At 43.0% G+C, this 15,360-nt stretch overlaps 1 protein-coding gene across 4 annotated transcripts in view; it reads right to left on the bottom strand.

Annotated features, from left to right (window-relative positions):
* Positions 1-15,360, bottom strand: part of myo7aa (myosin VIIAa) — a 268,383-nt gene that overhangs the window by 145,357 nt on the left and 107,666 nt on the right. For all 4 annotated transcript variants that reach the window (XM_069892099.1, XM_069892100.1, XM_069892096.1 and 1 more), the window contains 3 exons: positions 11,834-11,910; positions 11,341-11,460; positions 4,564-4,706 (listed from right to left, as the gene is read on the bottom strand). In XM_069892099.1, the coding sequence (XP_069748200.1) occupies positions 4,564-4,706; positions 11,341-11,460; positions 11,834-11,910 (340 nt within the window). The remainder of the gene's footprint in view (positions 1-4,563; positions 4,707-11,340; positions 11,461-11,833; positions 11,911-15,360) is intronic.

Consider the following 15,360-nt stretch of genomic DNA (forward strand, 5'->3'; position numbering starts at 1 on the left):
GGGAATATTTTGCTTGAAAAATTGTCATTGGCCCATTTCCTTTGGAGTTGTGAAACCCTGCACATAACGAGTTAATGAGGTACTACGGCTGGTATGCCACTGTGAGCGAAAGAAACATGCTGAGCCCTGCGCTTCCCAGTGGCCCTCGTGCCCTGCAGGGCGGAAGTGACGTCGGCTTCCAGGCTGAGGCTTTGCCCCGCACTGAGAGTCCCCATGGATGCCGCTGGCTGTGGATCCTGCTTGTGGTGGCTGGAGCCAGCTCGCTTGCTGTCACAGTACGATTTTTTTTTTTTTAAAGTGGTTTTCTTTCCACTCACATCCCACCTTAAGCAATCCCTTACTAATCACAGAGCATCGACAGCATAGGGATTACTTAAGATGGGATGTGGGTGGAAAGAAGAATGTGAACCCGCTAGCCTAAACTATTAAAGCCTCTGGCTTCTCTTGTAAGGTGATTAAACTAGATTTGCAGGGGGGTGGGAACCAGTGTGCCAGAGGAGATAGCAATGTCAGGTGGAAAAAGATGAAGTCTGCATACAAAGGCAGAAATCAAAGGGTTGTGCATGGTGGGGGAAAAAATGTTCTGAGATGCATCTATTTCAATGCAAGGAGTATTGTAGAAAAGGCAGATGAGCTCAGAGTGTGGATTGGCACATGGAATTATGACATTGTGGCCATTAGTGAAATGTGGTTGCAGGAGGGGCAGGACTGGCAGCTCACTGTTCCGGGCTTCCACTATTTCGGATGTGATAGAGCAGGAGGGATGAAAGGGGGAGAAGTGGCATTGCTAGTCAGGGAAAATATCACAGTTGTGCACAGGCAGGACAGACTAGAGGGCTCGTCTACTAGGACTATATGGGTGGAACTGAGGAATGGGAAAGGTATGACCACACTCATGGGATTGTATTATAGACTGCCCAATGCAGGTTGTACCTCAAATTCTAGACCACAGAAAATTTGGGGAAACAGAAATGGACCTCTAGAAACATATCAAAGGTGGAACAAAGCTTAAAACAGGAAATACCGGTACACAATCCATTACCTGGACATCTAAAATCCAGAAAGCTCCAAAAACCGGCAGGTGGGGAGAAAGACAGCAGCGCGTGTTGGTCGGGCAAGGGGGAGAGACCGGCAGCATGAGTCAGACAGGCAAGGGGGAGAGGCCAGCAGCGCGAGTCGGGGGGGAGGGGGGGGAGACCTGCAGTGAGCGAGAATAGGAGAAGCCAATCTGTAGAGACACTGCAGACCTAGTCTCACAAAGTTATGACAGTAGGTGACTTCAACTTCACAGATATTAATTGACTGGGTGTTCCATAGTGTAAGAGGGCTGGATGGCTTAGAGCCACCATTCTCAGTGGGGGGGGAAAACAGCTCATTTAAGTAAAAAACTTTTTTTTCACCTCACATTAAAAAAATATATACATTTTTTATGTAGTCGGCAGAAGAGAAGCACAGAAGAAGACAAAACCTGACTGTTTCACAGGAATGGGGGCCCATAAACTCTGAGCTCAGTTCCAAGAAGGGACATAGCCAAAAAAATGGTCAAGAAAGGCTGGTTTAGAGTTTGTCAAATGTGTTCAGGAAAGTTTTCTAAATCAATATAGAGAGATACCAGCGAGAGAGAGGACCTCCTATTGGGGAACGAGACAGGAGATGTAATTGAAGTGTTTGTAGGGGAACACTCGGGTTCAGTGATCATAATGGCGTTAGTTTCAAGATAGTTATGGATAAGGATAGGGCTGGGCCTCAGGTTGAGATTGTAAATTGGAGAAAGGCCAATTTTTTTTTTTTTTTTTTAAATTTTTTTATTTTTCACACCATAAATCACATTAGCCATGATATACACTATTTCTTTTCACACATATACAGTGACTTTTTCTCCCCCCCCCCCTTTCCTCCCAAACCACCCCCCCACCCCCCCCCCTCTCATCCATTTTAGGTATACAATCTAGGTTGCATTAAGCCAGTCAGACAATGTTGTCATTCAACAAAATTACACCAGAAATTCTACTGAGTCCATTCTTTTCTTTCCTTCTCCTTCCATCAACTTAGGTAATGTTTGTCCCCGGTAGGTTTTCGCTATTGTATTTAATGTAAGGCTCCTATACTTGTTCGAATATTTCAATATTATTTCTTAACCAATATGTTATTTTTTCTAATGGAATACATTTATTCATTTAAATTTGGTAGTTTCTTCCTTTTAATTTGGTTATGTATTCCATTAATATTTAAAGACATATAGTTCAGCGTAGCCCTTTTATATTTTGTTTATCTTCTCTTTCCGTTTTTCCATCATTACCTTTCCTCCTTTTCCATTTCTGTTTTCTTATTTTCAACTCTTTATAAGACAACATTCCTACAACATCTAACATTTTCCTTATTCTCCTATTTCTATCTTATTTATCCCCAATCTCCCCTTCACCTCCTGAGTTGTCCTTTATCCCTTGTCGGACAACCACATCTCCCCTCTCCATTTGGATTTGCGAATCCACTCGCAAGCGTCAACTGATTGTGCAGTGACCGCTATTTCCCCCCACCCCGCCTCCCCCAGAAAAGATTTCACTTTTCATATGTCACAAAGGTCCCTCTTTTAATTCCCTCCTTATTCTCTCTATTCCATTACCTTCCCTTATTAATTCTTGTCTATACTATCTATATTTTCCTCTAAGTACAGATACATTCATGTATGCTCATTGTCTCTATTCACTCTTATACCTCTTTACCTGCATACATATCAATCGTGATCATTTTTACTCTCATTACCTGTCTTCATCCCTCAGTCTATTTTTGTCTTTACCCACATACATATCAGTCGTGATCATTTTAACTCTCATTACCCGTCTTCCTCCCTCAGTCTATTTTTGTAATTGTTCTGCAAATTTTCGTGCTTCTTCTGGATCCGAGAATAGTCTGTTTTGCTGTCCTGGAATAAATATTTTCAATACCGCTGGATGCTTTAGTATAAATTTATACCCTTTCTTCCATAAAATCGCCTTTGCTGTATTGAACTCTTTTCTCTTCTTTAGGAGTTCAAAACTTATATCTGGATAAATGAAGATTTTTTGCCCTTTATACTCCAGTGGTTTGTTGCCCTCTCTTACTTTTTCCATTGTCTTCTCCAGTACCTTTTCTCTTGTAGTATATCTTAGGAATTTTACTACAATAGATCTTGGTTTTTGTTGTGGTTGTGGTTTAGAGGCCAATACTCTATGTGCCCTTTCTATTTCCATTTCATGCTGTAGTTCTGGACATCCTAGGGTCTTAGGGATCCACTCTTTTATAAACTCCCTCATATTCTTGCCTTCTTCATCTTCCTTAAGGCCCACTATCTTTATGTTATTTCTTCTGTTATGGTTTTCCATTGTATCTATTTTTTGAGCTAGTAGTTCTTGTGTCTCTTTAGTTTTTTTATTAGATTCCTCCAATTTCTTTTTTAAGTCTTCTACCTCCATTTCTGCTGCTACTGCCCGCTCTTCCATCTTGTCCATTTTTTTTCCCATTTCTGTTAAGGTCATCTCCATTTTAATTATTTTCTCCTCTGTGTTGTTTATTCTTTTTCTTAAATCCTTAAATTCCTGTGTTTGCCATTCTTTAAATGACTCCATGTATCCTTTAATAAGAGCAAGTATATCCTTTACCTTGCCTATCTTTTCTTCTTCTATTTCACCATACTCTTCCTCTTCTTCTTCCTCTAGGTTGACCATCTGTTGTTTCTTTGTTGCCCTTTCCTCCTCTTCTATCTTGTTTCTATTGTCTTCTGTGGTCTCTTCTTGCTGCAGGTGTTCTGCAGCTGTCGTTGCCGGCTGTGGAGATCGACTCCCCAGCTGGTCCCCCCTCCCGTCAGTGTGTTTTTTTTCATTCGCATCGCGCATGCGCGAAACTTCGCGCATGCGCGGTTGCGCACTTTTGCTCGGCTCTGCGAGCCATTTTTGTAGTCCATTATTTACCGACCTGAGGGAGCGGGTTTCTCTCTCCGCAGCGGGCCTCTTCGGACAGGTAAGGCCTTCACCTTTTTCCTCCTTTGTCTTCTCTTCCTCTCTTCTTACCGTTGCTTTCGACTTTTCTTTTTTTGTCGCCATCTTCTTTCCACCTTTATACTCACTTTTCTGTAACTTTTATTTCTGTGCCTTTGTGTTTTCTCTTGTTTTTCCCGACTTTTCTGGAGAGGGCTGGAGTTCACCGTCCGGCCACTACTCCATCGCGTGACTCCTCCCCCGGAGAAAGGCCAATTTTAAGGAAATTGGAAAAGATATAGAAAGCGTGGGTTGGCAAGGATGTGCTCGATAGGTGAGAGGCCTTCAAAGAGTAATTTTGAGAGCACAATATGTATGTTCCAGTAAAGGCAAGGTGAACAGGCATTGACCATCTTGGTTTTCGAGGGATATTTGAGATCTGGATAATTAAGAGAGAGGTGCATTGCAGGAAGGGATATAGATACTCCAGTCCCCACTGTTACCAAATCACTATCTCTTGTCCAAACCAAATGGGGAGCACTTAGCACCTGGCACTTTGCCAAGACCAGGTCCCCAAGGTCCAGGCTGAAAGGTACGCGCCTCGCCTTACCTGTTAGCTTGGAAGTTTTCAAACCCAAAGATGTCCAGTAAACCGATTGACCTGCGCACCACCTTGGGCTCCCGGGATGGAGGCTTGTAAATCGCCGCATTGATCTTCTCTACGATCCAGACAAAGAGCCGTCCATAGATACCCTTGATGATGGGCAGAAAGAGGTGTAGAAGGAAGTAGAACACGTGTCTAGGCCAGATCTTTGAACATCAACTCCCCATTCTTCTTCTCCCCTCCTTTTCCCAATTTGCCCTTCCAAGACAGCTCGGTTAGCGCAATGCTGCTGCAGCGTCAATGACCGGGGTTCGAATCCAGCGCTGTCTGCAAGGTGTTTGTGCGTGGGTTCCTTTCGAGTGCTCTAGTTTCCTCCCACCCATCAAAACAAATGAGGGTTGCAGGTTATTTGGATATGATTGTATGGGACGGGCTCATGATCAAGAAAGGACTGTTACCGCACTCTCTGTCTAAATTTAAATAAAAATATATATCAGCAGTGGTCCAAAAGCATTGCTTGGGGGGGAGGGGAGGGGGAAGGGGAGAAGAGCAATCCCATGGTCTTTTGAGGATGGAAATCCAACAAGAATCTGCCTCTCTTTTACTCCGGTCAAATAGTCATTTAAATTACATTCCAAAATTTTAATTACAACACGGTGGAGACAGATCCCACCCATTGAAACCCATGCTGCCCAATTACAATCAATGAGCCTTCAACCCTGGTATGTGTTTTTTGGAGGGTGGGTGGAAAACCCATGCTGGGAGAACTCCTCACAGACAGCGTTGGATTGGAACAAAGGTCGCTGGCGTGGTCGTTAACCATGCCGGAGGTTCCTCTTTGATCTGCTCAAAGGGGAGCTGCCTCAGTGAAGACCAGATCACACCATGGAGGGCAGGATGCGGAGCATCCCCTCAACAACTTCTCTGCTATATTTTACGCTTTATCTGGGCTGGCAAATTGCCAAGAAATGTTCCACTTCCTGGTGTCTCTGGATCTTCGCATGAGGAAGACGAGAGAACACTTGGAGAATTCAGCCAAGTCAGCGATCGTAACTGGCAGTTTTAGGTGAAGCAGGTGCCTCTAGTGTTGATCAGACATCTCCTGGAGGTCACCCACTTGATTCACCTTTGTATTTTTCCTGCTTTTTGATTAAATATCCTTGATTAGAGGGAGGGGTGAGGTTTTTTTAAAAATTAAGGTATAATGAGGTTTGGTAATAATATGATTTGACCGATCTATAATGCATAATCATTTTAACAAACAATCGTATTTAACAATTAAGAAAGAAATTTAAAATGTGTTCTACTGTGCATTTATTTTAATGATATGTGTGTGTTATCATATTGCTTTACTTTATCAATATAACTTGCATATGGGATTATTATGTTCAACTCGATAAAAATATTTTAAAAGGAAAGAGAATTCAGCCAAGTCAAATGTGATCAAACTGCTCCATTTGGGGAACCATAGCAAGATGGCCCCTGTCAAAAAGGGCCTGACAAAGGTCAACTCCGACTTCCTTAAATGACAACTTGGGAATTCAACACGGTCTGATTAGATACCATTCCCCTTTAGCCCAAGTGCGTGAACATCCAATTTTCTAACTTCTGCTGCACCTCTGAATGTTTCCAGTTTAAAAAAATAAATCTACTCCTGCATTCACTTTTTCCCTTCAAAACTTCCCCTGCCCCGGCTTCAAGTGGTCTCTCTACTTCTCCCACCTTTTCATCTCTTAGGCCCTCTGCAGGTTTCCCTCCCGTTTAATATTATCCCTTCCAAATGGAGTCTCTGTGGGCAAAGTCGTCTTACAACAGGGAAAGAGGCCCGCACTAGGCCCAAAAATCCATTTGGTTATTCGAGTGCTTCAAAGAGCAGGTCCTTTCCAAAGGCCAGATACCCAAATCCCAGTCAGCTGATCCAATGACCGTGGAGTGAAGCTAGGAAGTCTGCGGGACGGGGCAGAGGCCGATAGACAAGTGGTCATAATTGGACAAGGACAGGAGGGTAGGAGAGGAAAGGTGAGAATTGTGTGGGGAGGTGGGTTAGCTCTATGAATGCAGAGCTGGAGGTAAGGAGGAAGAGAGACTGTGGTGGGTGGGGTGTTTTTGTGTGTTACAGTGCATGATGTAACTACAAACAGCAGCTTTAACCTAAAGGTGGCAGTGTTTAGTGCAAGGTGGATAATCTTCAGATTAAAATTGTGTGGTTCACAACACCACAGAAATAGGCCCTTCAGCCTTTCTATCTGTGCCAAATTATTTTCTGCCTCATCCCAATGACCTTCCCCTAGTCCACATTTCATAATACTCCTCCCAACCTAAGTTTTCTTAAATGTCAAGAGTGAGCCTGCATTCACTACTTCAGCTGGCAGCTTGTTCCACACTCCCACCACTCTCCCTTTGAAAAATTTCACCATTCTCTTCACCCTCAACTTTCACCCTTAACCCATGTCCTCTAGTTTTTAATCTCTCCTAAGCTCAATGGGAAAAGCTAACTGCAGTTAGTCTATCTGCAATGTTGTATCAGTAGGTAGGCCTCCTTCTGTCTTGGAAGACAACGGTAGCGCCATGGATAGCCAGTTGTTTTTAGAGCAGCATCTGGAATGGCCCATAAGGCCCACTCTGGCATGACAATCTCTGCCACCCTTACTGCAGATGCAGTCGGAACGATGGGTTGCGGTCGACTGGCTCTGTTGTCTCTGCTTCCTCCATGTCCTCTTGTCCTCCAGCTGCCATGTCCGTTCTTCACGTCCTTCCTGGCAGCGCTTCTCCAGTGGTCATGGTCGTCAACAAGGGGCTCCCAGTTGAGCACCTCGAAGAGAGTGAGTATTGGATCATGCTTGCAGACATCTCTGAACTGCAGCTGTGGCCAACCGGTGGGTGGGACCCTTCAGACAGACAAACGTGCAGCAGGTCTTTTGGCCAAGCCACCGAAGTAGTCACTGACACAGCTTTATCCAGAACCTCGGTGTTGGTGAGTGTGTCCTGCCAGGATGCATCCAAGGCATCGGTGATGGAAGCACTCAAGCCGGATCTTCTACCTTGTCGACATTGTCCGTGATTTGCTGTCATAAAGCAGGGTGCTGAGGACCCATGCTTGACACACCTTGAGCTTAGTGTTCATTGCGAGGTGTTTGTTGCTCCACGTTCTCTTGCTTAGTCTCGACACAATGACAGTGGCGGCCTTAGCGATGTGCTTGTCAATTTCAGCATCAAGTGAGAAGATGCTGGTGATGGAGGAGCCCAGGGGTGTGAAGCTGAGAGTGACATCAAGTTCTTCACCTCCAATATGGATTGCTGGTGGGGGGGGGGGGGGGGGGTCGCAACATCTTGGCCCTTCACATTGGTCTTCTTGATGTTGATCGCCAGCCCGATCTCCTGGTGGGCCTTGGCGAATTTGTTCATCTGCCCTTCTGTGTGGGAGGTCAGTGCTACGTCATCAGTGAACAGTTGCTCTCTGATGAAAACCCGCCGGGGGTCTTGCTCTTTGCTTTCAGACGGGCCATTTAAAGAGCTCTCCGTCCCTTCTTGTGTGCAGATGTACTCCCGTCCCTAGAATCCCGAAATGCAGGTGACATCAGCTGGGAGAAGAAGATGCCAAACAGTGTTGGCATGAGGACTGCTTCACTCCACTTAAATGGTTCAGAGGTGGATCCATTGAAGCTGACTGTGCTTTTCATGTTGTCGTGGAAGGAAGTGACAAATGCTGAGCAGCTGATATTCCCAAGGAACTGGAACAGTCCCCGCCTGCTCACGGGTCAAAAGCCTTGGTGAGGTCTATGAAGGCGATGTACAATTTTGTATACTTCTACAAATCTCCCCTATGCTCCAGGTAATAAAGTCCCAAATCCTGGCAGCTTCTGAGTAAATCTTCTCTTTCAATCTTTTTATATCCTACCTGTAGTTAGGTGACCAAAGCTGCACACAATACTTCAAATTTGGCCTCAATGTCTTTTTCCAACTTTACCATAACATCCCAACTCCTAAACTCAATACTTTGATTAAGATAAAACCTCTCTTTATCTACCAGTGATGCAATTTTCAGGGAACCATGTATCTGTATTCCCACATCCCTCTTTTCTACCGCTCTCCTCAGTGCCCGACTGTTAAAACTGTGTGTCCAACCTTGGTTTGTCCCTCCAAAGTGCATCACTTCTTGGAGAGTCCTTCCAAAATGTCACACCCTCTAGGAGGTCTCGAACCAGAGGGCAAAGTTTAAGGTGAGGGAAGAAAGATTTAAAACTGAGCTGAGGGCAATCGTTCCACACAGAGGTGGGGGGAAATGAGCAGCATGTGATAGGCAGGTACAATTAAAAAAGCATAGAGACAGGAACATAGAAAGGACTGATTTGGGGCGATATGGGCCTGTGACAGATGATGTTGTGTTTGTACTGTCTATAGATATGTTTTTGGGAGATAAATTGGGGCAGGTTTATTTTTTTAGTGCAGGTCACATACAAACACTTCAAAACAGATCTCATTTAAAACAATGGAGCCCAAGAGACTTCACTAATTGTTGTTTTGAAAAGCAACAGATGAAAGATCTGAGGAGGAGTTCAGAGCCGCAGGCTGTCTGGGAGTGTAGCTAAGAGGGCCATGTGGATTTTGCAAGCAGGGAGAGTTGAACAAGCTTTTTCTCACACAGCGAGAGAGAGAGAGAGAGAGAGAGATCAGTTCTGCAGTGTTACAGTTCAGCAGCAGGAGCTGGGACTGGAACAGGACAAGCTGGCCAGCTTGTGGAAAACCCCATTTGGAAGACAGGTTGTGAGTGGTTAGTTCAGCCTGATCAAAGCCCTTGTGGTTCATGCAAGAGGAGAGGACTGGCTGTCTAATGTTTCACTTGAAATAAGGGAAATAAAAAGGAACTCTGTGGTGATCTGTAGGAAAAAGGTTATCATCTAGAAAACCCTGATGGGGCAAATTTCTTCGGCAATACACTGAAGTGGCTGATTAAAAGGAATCAGTTTACGTCCAGCAAACAACAAATCTCTCTCTGAAAACTAACAAGAACCTTCCTGAGTGGTAACCATTTACCTTTCAAGCATCAAAGACTGGTGAACTTGATAAATGTTAAATTTTGTCTAAGAATTGCCTACAACCATTAAACTTGGATGAATGAGAAGTGAGAATGGACTGTGAATCAAAGAAATTTTCTGAACTTACACACACATTACATACACATGCACTTAGAATTAGAAGGGGGTTAAGTTAGGTTAGTTAAGTTAATAGTGATAAGTTAAAGTTTGATTCTGTTTTCATGTTTAAAGATAATTAAAAGCAACTTTGGTTTAAGTAACCCTTTGTCTTGGTGAATATCTATTGCTGCTGAGTTTATGAGTCCTCTGAGCTCATAACAGGCCAAATTTCAGACAAAGGGGAATAGCTCAGTTGGGCCAACTGGTGTATGTGAATGAGTTGTGCAGAAAAGCCTGTTTCCATGCAGCATGACTCGATGAAAATGGCCAAGTGAGGGACTGATATCAGCAAAAGGTTTGTGAGGAAAGCCCAAAATTATAACTGGCAGATTGCAAAACACAATTAGGCAAAGACCCCAACATTTAATTTTAAATTTTTTTTTTGACGTACAGCACGGTAGCAGGCCATTTCAGCCTATGAGTCTGTACTGCCCAATTAACTCTCACCCACAGTATGTGGGAGGAAACTGGAGCCCATGCAGACACATGGAGAACATACGAACTCCTTACAGACAGCGCGGGATTTGAACTCCGGTCCCGATCACTGGTGCTGTAACAGCGTTGTGCTAACCGCAACACCAAACGTACCACCTTCAAAAGGATCTTTGTGCCTCACCTACCTCAAATTCCCATTGCACATTATTTTGTCAGTAAACACTCTCTCAACCTTTCCTTAATTGACTTGCCTCACAAAGGATAAATGGACATTTGAGAGAAAACAAAGGTTTTGCTGGTTGGAGTGAAACAAAAAGTCTGCAGAACGCTGTGAAAACACAGAAATTCTGGAAGAACTCAGCCGGTCTTGCAGCATCCATAGGAGGTAAAGATATATATTACTGATGTTCCGGACCGGAGACCTTCTTCAGGGTGAGTCTAAAGCAGGCGGATGCCTGAATTAATAAGGCTGGGGTTGAAGGGAAGAAAGGGCAGGGGGACGAGCTCAGGCCAACAGGTCAAAGGCCATTGGTGTACATGGAGGGGAGGGAAGGTGAGAATTGCTCGGGGGTGGGGGTGGCTCTGTGAATACAGAGCTGGAGGAAAGGTGACTGAAAGAAAGAAAAAGAGAGAGAGCTAGAGGAAAGGAAAAATCAGGACAGATGGGTGGTGGGGGGGAGTGGGGAAGGAAGGGGAGCCTAAGAGAAAGATTAGAGCTGGAGGAAAGGTGACTGAAAGAAAGGGAAAGAGAGAGAGCTAGAGGAAAGGAAAAATCAGGACAGATGGGTGGTGGGGGGGAGTGGGGAAGGAAGGGGAGCCTAAGAGAAAGGTTAGAGCTGGAGGAAAGGAGACAGAAGGATAGAGAGATTGGGGTGGGTGGGGAGGGGGGGGGGGGCAAGGGGTGATTGAACAGAAACCTAATAAGTTGATGTGAATGCTGTCTTCTTGGACAGAATACGAGGTGTTGCACATTCACTTTTTACTTTTTATTGTGTGATGAATTCCATCCAATTGCACAACCTTTCCCCAGTCCCTGAAAAGCTTCATGATCAATCTCCAGCTAAGAAGAATTCTCCTCCCACCTCCAGTTCCAAGCCATGCAGCCTTTACCAAGACAAAGCTTTGCAACAATTTCATAGCGCAAGTCCCTCACCTTCACAAAAGCATCTCGAACATCAAGAGCCTGGTCCATGTTAAGAGGCGTGGAGACAGTCTCACCTCTCGTTATGATGGTGCGGCTGGTTAGGCAGTTCTGGAGATCCAAGCAATCCACCTACAGAGAGAAGGGAATCATCAAAGATTAACTTAATGGAGCTTAGGATTTGTTTTTTTTTTATAAAAAAACATGGAGCACAGTGACATGACATTTCGGTCCATGAGCCCGTGCTGCTCAATTATACCCAATTGGCCTATAACCCCTGGGGTTGAATCCCACACTGTCTCTAAGGAGTTTGTATGCTCTCCCCATGTCTGCATGGGTTTCCTCCGAGTGATCTGGTTTCCTCCCATCCTTCAAAATGTAGGTTAATTGGGCGGCATGGACTCATTGGTCTGATGGACCATTTACTGTGCTGTATGTCTAAATTATTTTTTAAAAATCTAAATTAAATTGAATACAAATTATTAAGCCTCCTCACAATATTCACCTCAAGTAGAGCAGCAGCAGTCAGCAGTTGACTAGAGTAGACAACTTCACACGAATCCAGGTTGTCGTACATTCGGGCTATAGGACAAAAGCAAAAATTATCTGAATTGCAATCAAGCCACGAAACACCATTGATTGCTGTACAGTAACATTCTACCCCAAATGGAGACATTCAAAAGACTCAGACAGGCACAAGGATGTAAGAAAAATAGTGGGTTCTGGGTGTGAGGTGGGGAAGAGTTAGATTGATATAGAGTTGGTTTGTTAAAGTGGACTTGAGATATCTTGATAAACAAACAGAACATGCTGTATATTTTTTAAAATTCATTTTGCAAAGCACGAAAACTCTGTTACAGCAGGAAGCACTGCCACAAGCAGCTAGTCTCACTTCAAGAGTGTCTGCCTCATGGCTTACAAGTTACATATTAACCGTATACACTGCTGTATTGGATGACCCCAGAATTTCCACCTAAAATGTCTGTTGGTTTTCAGTAATACCTTTTGTTTCAGAACTTAGAATGAGATGAAAGGAAAAAAAGAAAATGTAAAAATTTCCACAGGAAACCCATCAGGGCCTGGGGATTTCCAGATTGCAATGAAGAGCTAGCTGCAACTATTTCCTCTTGCAATCTAGCTTCATCTGATCTCTTTTTGTTATCGGGGAAAGTGTAGAGATGCTTAAATGATTTAAGAAATTCTCCATCCAACTTTTTGGAAATTTGGAAGTACAAAATCGAGAATAGAAATTCCTGTATCTATCATTAACCACAGAGTGGTCAGAAGTAACATCGCCATCATCCGACTGAACATTTATGATTTGCCATTTTGCTTCAAGTCCTCTCAACTGATGAGCTCCCAGTTTTACCAGTTTGTCATGATGGATATAAAACCAAGTCTTACTCTTCAAAAGTCGACGTTTAATTAGATATGCCAAGAGGAGGTCAAATTTAGTTTGGTGTTCCACTCGTTTTTTTATATCGTTCTGGATTTTTAACTTGACTGTATTGTTGATCTATTTCTTTAACGATTGATTAATTCTAATTTGTTGGGCTTCCTTTTCATATTCACAGTATAAGAAATTATTTGTCCCCTAAGGTAGGCTTTCAAAGCATCTCAAACTATCAAGCTGGGGGTTTCTATTGATCTTATTTGTATTTAAAAGAAGGTAATCTGCTCCTCCATTAATTATCTGACAATAGGGTTGAATTAAAAGGCCAGAGTATTTTTATTTGAGAAGAACAGGAAAAATCATAGACAATACAACAGGAGTGTGATCTATCACAAGAGGGAGTCAATAGGATCAGTTGATTGTCAATAAGAAAATAATCAATCCTAGAAAAGATATGGTGAACATGTGAGAAGAAAAAATACTCTCTCCAATTTGGTTGAAAGAAATGCCACACGTCAGAGATACCATAATTTGAAAGGGAGGATTGTGTAAGTAAAGTGGACTTTCTCATTATGCCAAGGTTAAGAGAAGATTGATCTAGTACAGGATCTAACCAGCAATTGAAATTCCCACCAAGCACATGAGAATACGAGTTCAGATCCAGGAAGGAAGAAAAAAAGTTTAAAAACCATACATCACCCATGTTATGAGTGTAGACATTAGCAAAAACTACCATTTTTTATACAATTTCCCTGAGACTATGATATAATGACAGTTTGAGTCTGATATTACATCGTGATGCACAAAAGGAATATTTTGATTAATAAGAATCAAGAGAACACCCACCCCCCCCCCCCACCTCCAAGATTTGATCAGGAAGGTGGAATAAAATACTCCCCCTTTCACCATGCCATGAGGTGAGAATTATCAGAGCAACAAATGTATGCTTCTAGTATAAAACAAAAATGCTGTTTTAAGTTGTTTGATATGTGAGAACACTTTCTTTCTTTTAATGAGATGATTTAGGCCATTGACATTCCAGATGACACTTTAAACGTCTACCCATTATCCCTGATCAAAAATGTAGGTTAGTAAGCACAAATTATATCAAAACTCCAGATGTTGGCCTCAAAACAGGAAATACTAGCATAGAGCTAAACCCTGCATGGTCAAGGTTAGGATAGACTCCTAGAAAATAAACAACATTGAGACACCCACCCCAAACTGCAAGATCCACATCAGAAAGGTCTTAAAATACCCCCCACAAAAAAATCTTCCTCCAAAAAAATCTTCCTCCAGCAGTCTGCTCTCCGTAAACCTCGCCTTGCAAATCAGAGAATAATTTTGTAGGAAGTCCTCCTTCAATAGATTCTGCCAAATTCCGGATACGTAGGTTTTGTCATCTGCTCTGACCTGCCAGGCCCGCTTTAGCTTCAAATTACTTCCTCGTAAACTGGAGCAAACATCTTTAAATCATTAACGCACTGGCTCAGGTCACCCGAAGTGAGTTCCAGAGATGATATAGTTATTGGCCATGCTCATCCACTCATGCCTGGACTTGATCGAATTTGATTTCTAGCAAGTTAAAAGGAGTTTTGAAGTCAGCTGCTAGCACCTGTCTGAGTTGGTCCAGTAGCTCTGAAATGCCTCTACTCTTAGGCTATTTGCCATTTCTTCTTTCCCTCCCAGGTTTATCACTTCTTACAGCACTTTTGAGGCAAACACAAATAAAAGAAGAACAAGATGCAAAATCTGTATCACTTAGGTTGTGAAACAGAGGTGGAGGAGTGGAGAAATAGAAAGGCGGCAGGAGGGGTTAATCTTTGCTTCTGCACCTTATTGTCACAATATTTTAATAGCAAATGATCATTTAAAAGGTTTAAATTTTATTTGGATATTTTTAAAATGAACCACTGTCGGCTCCTGTAACAGGCCGTTTAAAGCCCATAGAGCCGACAGCAGTCAGACCGGGCAGATGGACCTGGCAGAGGAATGCTGATACTTCGCAGATAACTAGTGGGGCATGCGTGAGATTGTGTCAGATTCTTTGTATAGGACAACCTGATTTTAAGGTGAAAATTTTAAGTTTCGAGGATTGCCCAATACAAAGGGATAAACGGTATTCTGACAATCTTCCAGCTTTCCAGAACATTCAAACAAACTTTCACCATGCAAGGGGATTCATTAACCATAGTCATGTCCTTACCCAATGGTTAATAGTCTTTTACTTTCTTTACCCAATAAGGAGGTCATAATCAGCCCAAGACTTGTTAAATTATTAGTAAGAGAAGAGAATGCAGTTAGTCTCTCTATGCATAATTTTAAACCTCACATTCTCAGGTTTACATCAGTTAGCACCATATCATGGGCCAAAGGGCCTGAACAATCCTATAATGTTCTATGTTACATGTTCATTCTGCCCTCCACCATGTGTCCTGGAGAGAGCTGATACACAATCTGCTGGAACAATGGGTCTCAACCTTTTTCTTCCCACTCACATCCCACTTAAATAATCCCTAGGCCATTGGTGCTCTGTAATTAGTAAGGGATTGCTTAAGGTGGGATGTGAGTAGGAAGGGAAGGTTGAGGATCACTGTTCTAGAACCAATTGTTACTGAAATATTTTGCTGGAGAAAAAT

Source organism: Narcine bancroftii, chromosome 7 (assembly GCF_036971445.1).
Source record: "Narcine bancroftii isolate sNarBan1 chromosome 7, sNarBan1.hap1, whole genome shotgun sequence".
In the NCBI taxonomy this organism is placed as follows: Eukaryota; Metazoa; Chordata; class Chondrichthyes; order Torpediniformes; family Narcinidae; genus Narcine; species Narcine bancroftii.